Source organism: Odocoileus virginianus, chromosome 6 (assembly GCF_023699985.2).
Source record: "Odocoileus virginianus isolate 20LAN1187 ecotype Illinois chromosome 6, Ovbor_1.2, whole genome shotgun sequence".
NCBI lineage: Eukaryota > Metazoa > Chordata > Mammalia > Artiodactyla > Cervidae > Odocoileus > Odocoileus virginianus.
This window is the reverse complement of record NC_069679.1, coordinates 13,991,122-14,005,816: the sequence shown is the minus strand read 5'-3', so window position 1 is coordinate 14,005,816 and position 14,695 is coordinate 13,991,122. Positions and strand designations below refer to the sequence as shown.

Below are 14,695 nucleotides of genomic sequence, written 5' to 3'. Positions count from 1 at the left end.
CTATATCCAGACCAAACCTTTTTCTTAATAAATTTTATTTTGGTATTGTAAAAAGAAAAATCAGGCCCCCAACTAAAAGCAACTTAAAAAAAGTTCAAATATATACTCATAATAATAGAGACTTCAATTTCCAGGCCCTCTCTGAAGGGAGACCCAAAGGGCAAAGGGGAAGGCAACAAAACCACCACACAAGTCAGTCACTCAATCGAAGAGATGTTGGTAAGAGACCAATGAACGGGGGGCAGCATGAAGAAAGGGAAAGGGCAATAGTTTTGCCGCCCAAAACTCAGTCCATCTTGAGGTTAACATAGATATAACGGATGAACTTGAGGGAAGAAAAAAAGGAGATGGTGCCCAGCATGAGGAAGAAGACGTATCCTGTGAGTAAGGAGTAGCCAAAGAACTCTACTGTCTGTACCGTCCCTGACATGTTGGAGCGACGGGCATAGTAGAAAACGGAGTAGAGGAAGATGAATAGCCCAGTGGAGCCGACACTCAGCACAGATCGCCACCACCAGCGGTAATCCTCCCCAGACAATTGGAAGTAGGTGAGTGCGATGGAGATGCAAGCCCCCACGCTCAACAGGATGGCGAAGACGAAGAAGAGAATGCCATAGAGAGTGTACTGCTCCCGACCCCACACGGTGGCAAAGATGTAGTACAGCTCCACAGAGATGGCACTGTGAAGAGAAGAGATGGTACACAGCGTTTAAAGGGCTGCGGGCATCGCCAGCGCAGCCACCACCCCTCCGTGTTACTGGGTCACCGTGAAAAGTGGGCCCTCTCCACTTCCTGCCCTGGAGTTCCTGGCTTGAGGGGGATTCTTTTTAACTTGTGATTAGCTGCTCTCATTTCAAGAACATCTTTGGTAGGTTGAGAGCAGAGATTTTGTCTGTTCTGTTTTCCACTGTATTTGCCTGACATGAAAAGGTACTCAACAAATTGAATGAGTAATCAAATGGGTTTTAAGCCCCACATGGTGTCACTAAGGTCAGAAACTAGGAAGACAGTGAAAGGAGCAATGTCTCTGGAGAGCTTTTCAAATTAGACACCCTCATATTTGAACTGATACTCCTGCTTGGAGAAAGGAGGAACCACTTAGTGATCTCTTAATGGTACAGTTCTGAACCAGGGACCATCACTGACATTGGGTTAGGGTACTGGTGAGTAGGGAAGGGGAAAGTTACGGTCAGGATCCTGAGAGTGATGGCCACAGAATAAAGGGAGGATACCTGAAAGGTAGGAAGCCACCAACAGTCATGTGGACGAGTGTAGACTTGTACCAGGGCTGGGGTGGGATTTCCCGGGCGATGTTCTTGGTGCGACAAGGAGCATCAAAGGGGCTAGCGTTGTTCTTCCCGAAGATGCCTCCGATGACAGTGAGGGGAAAGCCCACCAACAGCCAAACCGTGAGAAGCAGCAGGATGGTGGTGGCTGGCAGAGCCTGTGTTGAGCCATTGGCCCAATGCACGGAGTTCACCACACTCCACGTCAGGAAGAAAGGCACTGCAGGGATGGGCCCCCAGAGGGAGGGTCAGCACTAGGAGCTACATCCCTGGGAGCACCAATCAGACTGGACCTAAAGGGGTGAGGAGTGAAACATCCTGCTCCCAGGCTGACTCCACCCTTTCATGTCTTGTTCTTTGTTCCCTGGCTTACCAACACTCCCTCCCCTACCCATTATCAATAAGGATCAAGGCAAGCCCATTACATAATGATCTAAGAATGACACAAATCCACCTGCCTCCAAGGACTTGTCCTGCCATGGCACTGGTTGACTCCTAGTATGAGACATTCCTTTGAATTAAGGCCCTGTTTTCAGAAAGCCTTGGTTCAAATGTAAATGTGATGGAAGAGAAATCAGACACTTGAGTTGGAAACACAAAAGGTTCAGAATGCAAATTACTGTCTTTGAAAGGACAGGCTGGCTTGAAAGGCTGGAGTGAGGTAGCCCGCTTCCAAATTAAAAAAACTTTGGGAAAAAGAAAGGGAGTATCAAAAGATAAATTTGAGAATGTTATTTCAGTGGAATGGTTGAGAATACAGGCTCTAGAATTTGATTGCCTAGTTGTGAAGCCTGATTCACTGCTTTTTAGAAGTATAATCTCAGGCAAGTTACCCAACCAGCCTTAAGCTCAAGTTCCTCATCTGTAAAATGGGAACAATAATACCAACTTCATAAAGTTAGTAATGAGTATTAGATGAAGGCATGTCAAGTGCTTATCATGCTGCTTAGAACATTTTAAGGGCTTAATCATTTTTAACTATGCAAAAACAAATGCATTTTTTTCTTTTGGATGGCTTTTTTAGTGTTTCTTTTGCCTATTTTCATTCCCTTAAAGCCTTACTTGGACTCTATCTCAGATTCCACAATGTGTTCTAAGTTCCTAAACTGGCCCACCAGGAAACAGGCAGTCATACCAGAGAAGAGACTGGTGGTGAGAATGATGTTCCACACCCAGCGCTCGCCTCCAATCTGCCGGTAGAAGTGGCTGGACACGTAGCCAGAGATGCAGCAAGTCAGGGCATACAACAAGATGGCTGCTGAATTAATAGCCCCATGACGGTGCACGTTGAACATGCCCAACAGCGCCATGACAATAATGCCTGCAGGGTGGTAGTGGAAAGCCTGTGTTAGATCTCACTTATCCCATTTCAGAGGGATCAGCCAGCCCCCTTTCTCCCAGACCCAGGGCTTCCAATATCCCCCAGTTCTGTTGTCCAGAAAACCCACAGCAGAATATATGCATCCTCATTAGAGCCATCCCACCCCTTAGGTCTGCCCCTCACCTTGGACAGAAAAGAAGCTCTGCAGATCTTTTTCTGAACAAACTACCTACTTAGTGCTACCCCTTGAGAGAAATCCCTGATTAATTGTTACCACCTCACCAGTGCCAAGGGCCAGGAATTGGGCACCCACACCAAGTACAGCACAGAGCAGACCACGGTATGGAGGGAAGCGGAAGACATCTGTATGGATAATTTTCCAGCCATTGTCACTTTGGTCAAAGTCATCACCCGAACCTGCAGAGGTTGTCTCTTCATCCAAGTTGTACCGAGCCAGGTCATTTCGAAGTACACGCATAAGAATAACAGCCACAAAACCCACCAGTAAAAACACAAGCACCATGGAATTGATGATGGACAACCAATGGATTTCCAGTGTTCGGGGAAAGAAGCCACCATCATCACCACGGCGCCTGTCACTCCGACGCTCAACTGACGTCTCAGACCAGCGCACGCTGTAGGTGTGGGTGAGGCCTAGGAACTCATCAGGTCGTAGCCCATCTAAACTGTGGGGCTTGACATCCCGCACTGAGACATTGGCAAATATAATTCGATCTCCATGGAATTCTAGGTGGAAGTCCAAATGGGTCCAGAGTCCTATCTTGTGGCTGTGAGGCAGGAAGCCACTCTCCTCCATGTAGCCCACAAAGCCACGGATTGGCAAGTCGTCCACCACAAATTCAAAGTAATATAGTTCCTCAATGGCCTGGCGTAGCTGTTCCACCTACAGAGAGCAAGTCAGGAGTCAGACAAGGCCTCCCCAAGCAACGATTAGAGCAGGATTTCAGCCTCAGCACTAATGACATTTTGGGCTAGATGATTCTTTGTTGTTGGGGGGCTATGCATTGTGAGATGCTCCATCCCTGGCTTCTCACTAAACATCAGCAGCATCCCCCAATCCTGACAATCAAAAATATCTCCAGGCATTGCCAAATGTCCCTTGAGAGACAAAAACCCTCTGCTGAGAGCCACTGGATTAGACCCTAGTATGTTGTGATTCTCCTAAATGAACAAGTATGATTTGTCAGGATGAAGGCCTAGAAGGAGAGGGAGAAGGTGTAGGAAGGCCTGGAGTAGACCAAGGGAAAATGCCCTAAGATAGGAATTGCTGAAGATAAAAGCATGACAGGCAAAATAGAGTGTAAAGGAGCCAGTTAAAATAGCTGAGAGGTAGGAATGGAAAAAAAATGACTACGTAGGAGTTGGGACCTTATGACCAACAAAGAAGCGTCAAGTCAGGAGCCCTGGGCTCTCATATCAACTCTGCAATCCACCATCTATGTAGTCTCCAAAAAAGTTACTTCTGAGCAAGGATGTTTCTGTATCAACCACTGTCCTGCCTGTCACATAAAGTTGTAGTTAGAATCAAATCGGATCATTTCCATAAAGGTGCTTTGAAAACCATAAACTCAAGGTCCTGGGAAGGAGGGCTGAGTCCCAGTCACTGTGGAGAGGCTGACCTGTGCGGAACTGAGCTGCATGTGGCACAGAACTCTCTTCTCCACATTCTCCCGAAAGCGGATCTCGTACAGAGACTCTGCCATTCGGTCCCCATCCAGCACTTCGCCCAGGCTAAGGCTTTTGTGGCGTATCTTCTCAGGGCAGCAGACCGGAAGCTGGTAGTAGTGGTAAGTCTCCTGAGGGTTATGGTAAGGTCCCACTTTGTTGACATAGAGAATGACGGGGTCGCCGGCCTTGTAGTGTGTCACACCTTCCACCCCGGGCTCACGGCCGGTGAGCAGCAGCAGCAGCAGAAGCGGCCCCCACCGGCAGCTCCAACTTCGAGGGTGCCCTAGGACTGGCATCCTTAAGGCAGCGGAACCTGTTTGAGGGAGTTCTGCAGTTATGGGAACCAGGGATCAAATAACCCCCCAGGTCAGGTTCTTCGAACTGAAGCCAATGGCTCCAATTCCTCTCCTTAGCCTTTCCTCCCATCCCTCAGAAGGCCACCACCCCCCGACCCCACCGCCACAACCACACCAAGTCTCTCTAGCCCGAACACTAGGTTCCGCCTCTGCTCTTGCAGTCCTCTGAACCTGGGGTACCCCCTCCAGCAGCCCGCCTGCCTAGGACCTCCCCGCGAGCCCCAGCCCATTCCCATGGCAACGCCACGCGGCCCCGCACCTCCAGCACCTTCCGGCTGTAGCCCCGGGGTGCTCTCCGCGCGGGAAGGGCTGGCCGAGGAGGCCTCTGCGGCCCCGTAGCCGCTCTTGCGCTCCAGCCGGGGTCTCCCCCTGAGCGGCGCGCTAGCGGGGGGCCTGGAGAGGACTTGACGACCGACCTCCACGGGGCTGGCCGCCGCGGTGCCTGATCACAGCGGCTGCGGCCGCACAGCAAAACGTCGCGCTCGGCTCACCTCAGTGCTGCCGCAGGAACTTTCTACGGCTGGAGGCTCGGCCCACCTCTGCAGACCCAGCGACTCTCCGCCAGTGCGTCGCCCGACGCGGGGCCCTCCCGGCAATCGGAAGGGCAGCTCGGGACACGTCAATCTTACCCCTTCCGCCTTCGCCCGCAGGGACCTCAGCCCCGCGGAAAACTCCTTCCCTGGAGCTTGGAGGGAGCCACGCCCCCCAGCTAAAGCCGCAGCTACGCCGTCCTGTTTCCCCCGGAGGGTTTCCGGTTGAGACCTCACTATGAGGACACAAACACGTTTTTTTTGGATAAGGGTCGCCGACAGTCCGGTCCCCTGTCCTCGGGAAGTTTGGGGTTGGACGCCTAAGAACAGTGCGCGCCGCGCGCACCGAGTGACCGTCCGGATCCCGGGGGCGGCTAGCCCACACCTAGTGGATGCCCGACGCGTTTGCCGGCTGAACCAATGGAACTCGCCACCGCAAGTGCAGAGGCCGAGTCCCGAGAGGCGGCTCAAGGTTCCGACCGAGGACGAGGATGAGGCTTTGGGCGCTGCTGTCCTAGGACAGCGAGGACGTAGCCCATACAATGGCCCTAGAGTCGGATCTCACCTCAGGGCTGCTCTGCCAACAGTCATGAGTGGCCTCTCGCCAAAAGCCAAATATGTAAATGAAAAGTATCTTCCCGAGGCTGTCCTGGAGGCCTCCTTGACTGTATAGTGACCGTCCTGTGTCCGACGATAGGCAATCCTGGGCCAGGTCTGGTTAAGAGGCAGGCAAAGAAATCGGGGTTTTTACCCTGTGAGTTGGGCAGCCTGGAGCTTATTATTAATTGCAAGTAAAGCATCTTTTTTTTTTTTTTAATTGCAAGTAAAGCATCTTAACATGTTTTGATCACTGTTTTTATTTTTATTTACCTGTGTGTATGTGTTTGTTGTTTAGTCGCTCAGTCGTGTATGACTTTGCGAACCCATGGACTGCAGCATGCCAGGCTTCCCTGTCCATCACCGTCTACCGGAGCTTGCTCAAACTCATGTCCATTGAGTTGGTGATGCCATCCAACCATCTCATCCTCTATGGGCCCCTTCTTCTTCCTTCAATCTTTCCCAGCATCAGGGTCTTTTCTAATGAGTCAGCCCTTCTCATCAGGTGGCCAATGTATTGGAGCTTCAGCTTCAGCATCAGTCCTTCTGATGAGTATCAGGATTGATATCTCTCAGGATTGACTGGCTTGATCTTGCTGTCCAAGGGACTCTCAAGAGTCTTCTCCAACACCACAGTTCAAAAGCATCAATTCTTCTGCATTCAGCCTTCTTTTTTTTTTTTTTTTTCATTTTTTTCTTTTTTTTTTTTCAGCCTTCTTTATAGTTCAACTCTCACATCCATACATGACTACTGGAAAAACCACAGCTTTGACTAGACAGGCCTTTGTCGGCAAACTAATGTCCCTGCTTTTTAATATGCTGTCTAGGTTGGTCATAGCTTTTCTTCCAAGGAGCAAGCGTCTTTTAATTTCATGGCTGTAATCAACACCTGTAGTGATTTGGGAGCCCAAGAAAATAAAGTCTGTCACTGTTCCATTGTTTCCCCATCTATTTGCCATGAAGTGATGGGACTGGATGCCATGATCTTAGTTTTCTGAATGCTGAACTTTAAGCCAGCTTTTTCACTCTCTTCTTTCACCTTCATCAAGAGGTTCTTAGTTCCTCTTCGCTTTCTGCCATAGGTGTCATCTGCATATCTGAGGTTATTGATATTTCTCCCTGCAATCTTGATTCCAGCTTGTGTTTCATCCAACCTGGCATTTTACATGAAGTACTCTGCATATAAGGTAAATAAGCAGGGTGACAATATACAGCCTTGATGTACTCCTTTCCCAATTTGGAACCAGTCTGTTGTTCCATGTCCAGTTCTAACTGTTGCTTCTGACCTACATACAGGCTTCTCAGGAGGCAGGTAAGGTGGTCTGGTATTCCCATTTCTTGAATTTTCCACAGTTTGCTGTGATCCACACAGTCAAAGGCTTTAGTGTAGTCAATGAAGCAAGAAGTAGATGTTCTTCTGGAATTCTCTTGCTTTTTCTCTGATCCAACTGATGTTGGCAATTTGATCTCTGGACCCTCTGCCTTTTCTAAATTCAGCTTGAACATCTGGAAGTTCTTGGTATGTGTCTGAGCATCTTTTAATTTTGTATTGCCGATTATTCTGGAAAAGTTTATTCTGTCAAGGGATCTGTCACTAGGGAAGTTCCTCTGGAGATCAGACCTAGGGTCGCTGAGTTTGGCCGCTTGAGAACAACTTAAGGTTCCTTTTACTCGAGTAAAGAAAGTGGAAAGTGTTAAGTGACTTCTGGCTTGAGAAGTCCTTCATTTACTCATTTCTGCCCTCTCTGACCCAGCCCTCCTCCCTGCAGGAGGAGGTGAGGTTCCAGGATGTAGAGGCTGAGATTTTTAGACAGTGAGTTTTGTAATTAGAAAAAAAAAACTTAGAGTGGCTTTGGAATAATCTTTTATATGACAACCATCTGGTCTCTAAACCTGGGCCTCTTTCACAGTTAACAGTCACTGCCCACCCCCCCACCCCCCAATAAGTCAGTTCCACCAGGATTCCTCTGCTTTTCTCTCGAGTGTCTTCCAAATTGCTTGCCATGCTGCCTTGGTGCCGGTCCTATCCCTTCAACTAAGCTGACAGCCACCTTGCTTCTCTCTTGGTCATCTCTCCCCTTGTATCTATTTTCCAGACTGTTGCTGCAAGTTTTTTTTCTTTTTTTTTAATCTTAAAGATGTCCTATTTCCAGCAACAGTGATTCTTTTTTTAAAAAAATTTAATGATTTTTAAAGGTTTCTTTCCATTCAGTTATTACAGAATATTGTCTGTATTCCCCATGTTGTACATGCTTGAGCGTATCTTACAGGCAGTAATTTGTATCTCCCATTCCCCCACCCCTATATTGTCCCTCTGTCCCTCCTCAATGGTAACCACTAGTCTGTTTTTTTATCTGTGAGTCTGCTTCTTTTTGTTAAATTCACTAGTTTGGGAATTCCCTGGCAGTCCAGTGGTTGAGACTCCTCGCTTCCAATGCCGGGAACATGGTTGGGGAACTAGGATCCCACATGCCTTGCAGTGCAACCAAAAAAAAAGTAAATTCACTAGTTTGCAACAACGGTTCTTAAATCTCAGTATGCATCAAGTTCAGCTAGAAATTTATTAAAAACAGAGATACCTGGGTCCCCTCCCAAATCAGGATCTTGGGGAGGACGTTACTGGGCATCAGTATTTTTTTTAACAAGCTCTGATTTTGATGCATACCAAAATTTAACCATGAGTACATAGGATAGAACCATTAAAAAAAAAAAAAAAACTTGGCATATTAGGTCTCTCAGACCTGGATCTAAATTACTTCTCCAGGTACATTCCCCTCTGGAACCCTATCCTGTGTTTAAATTGAATGTCATATTTTCTCAGGCCTGCAAGCTTCATATAGTTCCTTCTGCCTAGACTGTTCAATCCACCATTCCCTGCTTACCTGTCTTTTGAACAGTACAAATGCCACCTTCTCTATAAAGCTTTCCCTTACATCTCCTTTCAGACTTTATAGAACTTTATCTCACTGTAATATTTTGTTAACTTCTTATGTGTCTCTCTCCCTTGCTAATTGCTAACTCCTCACAGGGGGATTATAATTTATCCATTTTGGTACCCTTAGCAAAGGATAAACCCTTAGCAAGCACAACCTAGCAGTGTTTTTGTATACAGTAGGCAGCTTAATGGAAACAATGACAGACTTTATTTTCTTGGGCTCCCAAATCACTACAGATGGTGACTGCAGCCATGAAATTAAAAGATGCTTGCTCCTTGGAAGAAAAGCTGTGACAAATCTAGATAGCCTATTAAAAAGCAGAGACATTACTTTGCCAATAAAGGTCTATCTAGTCAAAGCTATGGTTTTCCAGTAGTCATGTATGGATGTGAGAGTTGGACCATAAAGAAAGCTGAGCACCGAAGAATAGATTCTTTTGAACTGTGGTGTTGGAGAAGACTCTTGAGAGTCCCTGGACAGCAAGGAGATCAAACCAGTGAATCCCAAAGGATTCACTGAATATTCTTTGGAAGGACTGATGCTGAAGCTGAAGCTCCAATACTTGGGCCACCTGATGTGAAGAGCTGACTCATTAGAAAAGACCCTGATGCTGGGAAAGATTGAAGGCAGGAGGAGAAGGGGCCGACAGAGGATGAGATGGTTGGATGGCATCACCGACTCAATGGACATGAGTTTGAGCAAGCTCTGGGAGTTGGTGATGGACAGGGAGGCCTGGTGTGCTGCAGTCCATGGGGTCACAAAGAGTCAGACACGACTGAACTGAACTGAGGCAGCTTAATACACATTCCTTGCACAAACTGATTTACCTGCTGTAGATGATGAGAACAGAGGTGCCACCAAGCTGCCTATCCAGGGGAGCAGAAGACAGGCGGGGCCGGGTGAGCCTCCTTACCATGGTGTGTCCTGGACAGCTGCTCATTTTGATAGACTGAGGATGTAGATCTGATTCCAACAGGATTTTCAGTCACCCTGCCAGCAGGACTGTCAATAAATGAGAATTTACCAGTAGCCTATGGCATAATCTGTTGAAAGTTTTGTTTTGGAGGATGGAAGATAAAAAATCTTAACACTATACTGTGTTAAAATTGTGTGTCCATAAGCTGGGTTTTCCAATCTCAATTGGACCCTCAGTGCTGCCCGATAATGTTCATTTTCCCAGTCAGCTCTCTCCCATTCTCCACAAGCCCTTCTTCTCAGATCTTTGACTTCATACCCCTTCCCTCATCAACTGACCTTCCTTACAGCCTAGCGGGAGATGCAAGCAAGAAAAAGAAGACACTACTTAGAGAAAGTATTGGAGCTGTGGGAGCACTCAGGAGGGAGGGACATCTGATTTGTACCTGAGCAGTCAGTAAAGGCTTCCTTAAAACAGCACATCAGCTAAGCCCTGAAGAGAGTCAAGTCTGCCAGAACAGAGGGAACAATGAAGGAAAAGCAGATGTTTGGCTGGAGCATTGCATGTATATTACAACAGAAAATTAGAGAGGTTAGTGGGGTCAAATTTGAAGTCACATAGAAGAATTTCCACTTGATCCTAAGGAGAATGGGGAGGCACTGAATTGCTGTGGGAACAAAAGCAGATTTGTTCCCTGGACTTCAGGGTGAACACACTAAGGGATGAGGAGCAGAAGGCTTGCTGGAGTCATCAGTGAAGAAATGGGTCTTGATGAGATCCTTAGGAAGCATGTAAAGCTCAGAGGAAATAAGGCTTGTAACAGAACCTTATTTCTGTTAGGAATAGAGGGAGAAATAACAGAAATAAGGTTCTGTTACAGGGATGGATGGTGGGAGAGGCTCCAGTGGAACCTGGGGAATGGCTGGCAGGATGTAAGGAAAACTAGAGTCCAGGGTCATGGAAGGCAAGATAAGGGTGCATTTCAAGGTTAAGAGGCATCTCCATCCCCACCCCATACATCTGAGTGATCCTTGTAACTGTCTTTATTCATATAAAGGTATGGAAGTAATGTTTTTTTATTTTGGAGCCTAGGTCTCAATTGGTCATGCAGCTTCTGATTTTTTTTTTTCACTTGGAATTTAGTGCAAACTATGTAAGGCGACTTGGGCTAGTCTACTGAATAATGACATGATATGCATAGCTCAGTTGGTGAAGAATCCGCCTGCAATGCAGGAGACCCCAGTTTGATTCCTGGGTCTGGGAGATCCCTGGAGAAGGGATAGTCTACCCACTCCAGTATTGTTGGGCTTCCCTTGTGGCTCAGCTGGTAAAGAATCCGCCTGCAATGCGGGAGACCTGGGTTCAGTCCCTGGGTTGGGAATATCCCCTGGAGAAGGGAAAGGCTACCCACTCCAATATCCTGGCCTGGAGAATTCCATGGAGTGTATAGTCCATGAGGCTGCAAAGAGTAGGGCATGACTGAGCAACTTTCACTTCGCTTATGCAGAAACAAACCAGCCTAGCTGAGATGATGTCACCAGATGGACTCACCAAGTGAGTCCAGCTCACTCTTTTTTTAAAAAAAGCCACCCCCACAAAAAGAATATTTTAGACCCCTTAGAACATGCTTCTACAACACCTTACCATTCTCTGGAATACTCTCATACTCAGGTGTTTCTCATGCTGGATTGTAAGCACTAGTAGCATAGTGTCTCTATTGGTCTTACTGGCAATTTTCTTCCAGGATGCCACGCCCTGCCTGGCACAGAGCAGGTACTCAGTAAACATGACTGGTTGAAAGGACCAGATCCATGGAATGAGTCTCATCAGATTACAAAGGGATCTTTCCAGCATGAAACTGCATTTCCTCTTAAGCCTTGTGGCCAGTGGTGGATAGAAGGTGAATTATGATGTGTGCAGAACATGGGACCTTGGGGAGTTCCGTAACCAAGAGGAGAAAGAAGTAACAACAGCCAGTGTAGACAAAAAGAACTGCTTCTCCCTTCTTTCCCCTCCAAGGTCCTAGTGGAGAGCTAAGCCCAGCATCCCAGACTTGTGTGACTATACAGGCAAGCTTTTGGAGACTTTTAACTTCACTTTGGTACCCTAGCCTACAGCAGCTTAAGGTGTTGGCTTTCTAGGCAGACAGGAGGCTTTTAAGTAGCAAAGCTCCCTGCACTCAGCAAGCCCAACATCATGGGGAAGGGAGACGTGGAAGCACCACCCACCTCGGCCTACCGCTCTGTCATGGAGGAGTATGGTTACGAAGTGGGCAAAGTCATTGGCAATGGCTCCTATGGGACAGTGTATGAGGCTTACTACACAAAGCAGAAGGTCATGGTGGCCGTCAAGATCATCTCGAAGAAGAAGGCCTCTGAGGACTATCTTAACAAGTTCCTGCCCCGTGAGATACAGGTTGGAAAGGGGTCTAGAAGAGGGAACTGATACCAAGCTACTTAATGGTTCTCAAAGGGGGTACAGTTAGGAGGGGGTGGAGCCAGAAGCCACTAAACCACAACTGAATGACTCGCTAGGCAGCTAGGAAATTTTAAGTTTCTTTCCACCTCACCTTCAGACCCTTCAAAAGTAAAAGTACAAAACGTAGTGTTTGTCCATAGGCCACCAGCCCTCTGGGGTTTGATCCTGTTGCAGAGCTCTAAAAAGGCAGCAGAGGGAGAGGAGGGCTGGAGCACAGCTCCCTGCCTGGGTCTGACGGGTCCCTCTTCTGGAGCCAGGTGATGAAGGTCCTGCGGCACAAGCATCTCATCAACTTCTATCAGGCCATCGAGACCACATCCCGGGTCTACATCATCCTGGAGCTGGCTCAGGGTGGTGACGTTCTTGAGTGGATCCAGCGCTACGGGGCCTGCTCTGAGCCCCTTGCTGGAAAGTGGTTCTCCCAGCTGACCCTGGGCATCGCCTACCTTCACAGCAAAGGCATCGTGCACCGGTGAGGGCACTGCCACTCAGACTGAGGCCTTTGTGCTCTAGGGGGTTTTATGCACATCTCCTACGTTCTGCCCTCTTTCCCTCACCCTCCCCTCCTTGATCTCCCTCCTCAGTATCTAGGCCCATTCGTCCACTTTAATCATCTGGTCAGGAACATATATTCAGTGCCCACTGTGAGCAGAGACCTTTATGAAAAGTGATGGTAAGCTCCCAGTAATCCTCAGCTACCATCCTCTCCCCTTTGGGTTTTGCTCACAACTCCCTGGCTTTCCTTCCTCTCTGCCCTGTGTCCTCATAATGGCATCTCTCTCCCTTTGCCTTTCCTCATCTCTAGCCTCTGACCCCTGGCCCTTCAGCTCCCAGTCTAATACTAAGCCCTCTCCTGACCCCCAGCCTTTCTGCTGCTGGTAGGGACTTAAAGTTGGAGAACCTGCTGCTGGACAAGCGGGAGAATGTGAAGATATCGGACTTTGGCTTCGCCAAGATGGTGCCTTCTAACCAGTCTGTGCGGAATAGCCCTTCCTACCGCCAAGTGAACTGCTTCAGCCACCTCAGCCAGACCTACTGTGGCAGCTTTGCTTATGCCTGCCCGGAGATCTTGCTTGGCTTGCCCTACAACCCCTTCCTGTCTGACACCTGGAGCATGGGCGTCATCCTCTACACTCTAGTGGTCGCCCGTCTACCCTTTGATGACACCAATCTCAAGAAGCTGCTGAAAGAGACTCAGAAGGAGGTCACTTTTCCACCTAACTATGCCATCTCCCAGGAGTGCAAGGTGCTGGCTTCCCTAGGAGGGCTGAAGCCTTGGGTGCCCCATAGGGAGGGAATACCCAACCTAGACCTCCTGATCCTGGGGAAGGCTCCCTGCCACCAGGGCCATCTCACACCCACTCTCCACCCTAGAATGGCAGGGAGGGCTTCAAGGGCCAACCCCTGGGCTTGCACCTGGGATGAGTGATAAGCAGGTTTTAGTCTCTATTCTCTAGGCCAGAAGGGGATTCTGCAAGGATTTCCCTCAAGATATTGGCTTTCTGAGCAGACAGGAGGCTTTTAAGGGTAAAGTCAGGACCACACTCCCTTTCACCAGAGTGGTGTGATGGGCTATCCTGCTTCTTCCTTAGGTCCGGCTGCGCATTGCCTGTGTGGCACAGTAGGGGGCCAGCTCAGCCAAGACCTCTCTCTCCCCTGCCCTAGAACCTGGTCCTCCAGACGCTACGCCAAGCCAACAAGCGTGCCACCATCCTGGACATCATCAAGGATCCCTGGGTGCTGAAGTTCCAGCCTGAGCAACCCACCCATGAGATCAGGCTACTCGAGGCCATGTGCCAGCCCCCCAGCACCACTAATCGTCACCAGTCCTTGGAAATCAGTACCTGAAAGTGGCAGAGGGGGGAGGGGGGTTAAAGAGGAGCAAAGCAGGAGGGTCTGGGGATAAAAATCTTTTATACCAAAAATAAATAAATCTAATTCTGTTTTAGTTTCATTAGCTGGAATCACATTCTTTCCTCAGGGGACACTTAGCAGGGAACAGTGCTGAGGGTGAGAGTCGGATTTCTGCCCAGAGCCTGTAACCAGTCATCTTGACACCAGTTAAGTCTAGATTTTAATTTACAGTGTAGCTGTTCTGTGGCTCTGAAGGTGGGCTGGGCCGTGATGGGAGGCACACCTGCTTTGGAGAAGCCTCACTATTCTGGCTGAGGACATGCTCACTGTTGTGTATCTCCATGCACTCCAAATGTTCAAGCAGTGGGGCAGAACTTGTTCTACCCTGGTTGCTCTGTTTGTCTATAGTCCAAAGGGACAGCATTGCTCATTCTTTTAGAAACCAGTATCAGGAGGTGGGCAATATTTTGGTTCCTTCCTCCTCCAAATGCCACCTTAACCACCACTGAAACAGTCCCGGGAGTCATGGTCCCTCCTTATTGTTCCTACACGTGGAAGCGACGGCTTCAAACCAAGCCTATTCACTATGCGTTCTGGAGAGAGCAAACCTATTTGCCCTGTTATCCATTTATTTCTCCTTTCCTATCTGTGAACGGGCTTAGTAAAAGGAACACGGGTAGTAAATCATGCGGCTCTTTGCAGTGGTACAGTTGGGTGAAAAGGGATGAGGGA

General features: G+C 48.4%; 2 protein-coding genes across 7 annotated transcripts; one reads left to right on the top strand and one right to left on the bottom strand.

Moving 5' to 3' along the window:
- Nucleotides 1-18: 18 nt before the first annotated feature.
- Nucleotides 19-5,635, bottom strand: TM9SF1 (transmembrane 9 superfamily member 1). 3 transcript variants are annotated; one of them, XM_020880929.2, is made up of 6 exons: nucleotides 5,144-5,635; nucleotides 4,248-4,609; nucleotides 2,890-3,511; nucleotides 2,422-2,607; nucleotides 1,233-1,506; nucleotides 19-680 (listed from the first exon to the last, which is right to left on the bottom strand). In XM_020880929.2, the coding sequence occupies exons 2-6, from the start codon at nucleotides 4,590-4,592 to the stop codon at nucleotides 287-289; spliced, it is 1,821 nt and encodes a 606-aa protein (XP_020736588.2). In that variant the 5' UTR covers nucleotides 4,593-4,609; nucleotides 5,144-5,635; the 3' UTR covers nucleotides 19-286. The 3 variants fall into 3 exon arrangements, with proteins under 3 accessions (XP_020736588.2, XP_070324921.1, XP_020736590.2); XM_070468820.1 differs by lacking the exon at nucleotides 5,144-5,635 and adding an exon at nucleotides 4,921-5,052; XM_020880931.2 differs by lacking the exon at nucleotides 5,144-5,635 and adding an exon at nucleotides 4,912-5,049.
- A 5,679-nt stretch (nucleotides 5,636-11,314) lies between these two features.
- TSSK4 (testis specific serine kinase 4) lies at nucleotides 11,315-14,063 on the top strand. 4 transcript variants are annotated; one of them, XM_070468826.1, is made up of 4 exons: nucleotides 11,315-12,046; nucleotides 12,367-12,581; nucleotides 12,992-13,355; nucleotides 13,702-13,866. In XM_070468826.1, exons 1-4 carry the CDS (start codon nucleotides 11,828-11,830, stop codon nucleotides 13,732-13,734), a joined length of 831 nt encoding a protein of 276 aa, XP_070324927.1. In that variant the 5' UTR covers nucleotides 11,315-11,827; the 3' UTR covers nucleotides 13,735-13,866. The 4 variants fall into 4 exon arrangements, with proteins under 4 accessions (XP_070324927.1, XP_020736600.2, XP_020736599.1 ...); XM_020880941.2 differs by having other exon boundaries at nucleotides 11,318-12,046; nucleotides 12,974-13,355; XM_020880940.2 differs by having other exon boundaries at nucleotides 11,324-12,046; nucleotides 13,775-14,063.
- The last annotated feature ends 632 nt before the right edge of the window (nucleotides 14,064-14,695 follow it).

Bases quoted from the DNA above. Each gene is read 5' to 3' on its own strand.
- TM9SF1 (XM_020880929.2), bottom strand. From the start codon at position 4,592: ATGCCAGTCCTAGGGCACCCTCGAAGTTGGAGCTGCCGGTGGGGGCCG. The intron at 3,512-4,247 runs GTCAGCCTCTCC...TGCTCTCTGTAG, and splicing joins TGCAGCTCAGTTCCGCACAG to GTGGAACAGCTACGCCAGGC. The intron at 681-1,232 runs GTATCCTCCCTT...TTCTCTTCACAG, and splicing joins GGTGGCTTCCTACCTTTCAG to TGCCATCTCTGTGGAGCTGT.
- TSSK4 (XM_020880939.2), top strand. From the start codon at position 11,828: ATGGGGAAGGGAGACGTGGAAGCACCACCCACCTCGGCCTACCGCTCT. The intron at 12,047-12,366 runs GTTGGAAAGGGG...TTCTGGAGCCAG, and splicing joins TCCTGCCCCGTGAGATACAG to GTGATGAAGGTCCTGCGGCA. The intron at 13,356-13,774 runs GTGCTGGCTTCC...CCCCTGCCCTAG, and splicing joins CCATCTCCCAGGAGTGCAAG to AACCTGGTCCTCCAGACGCT.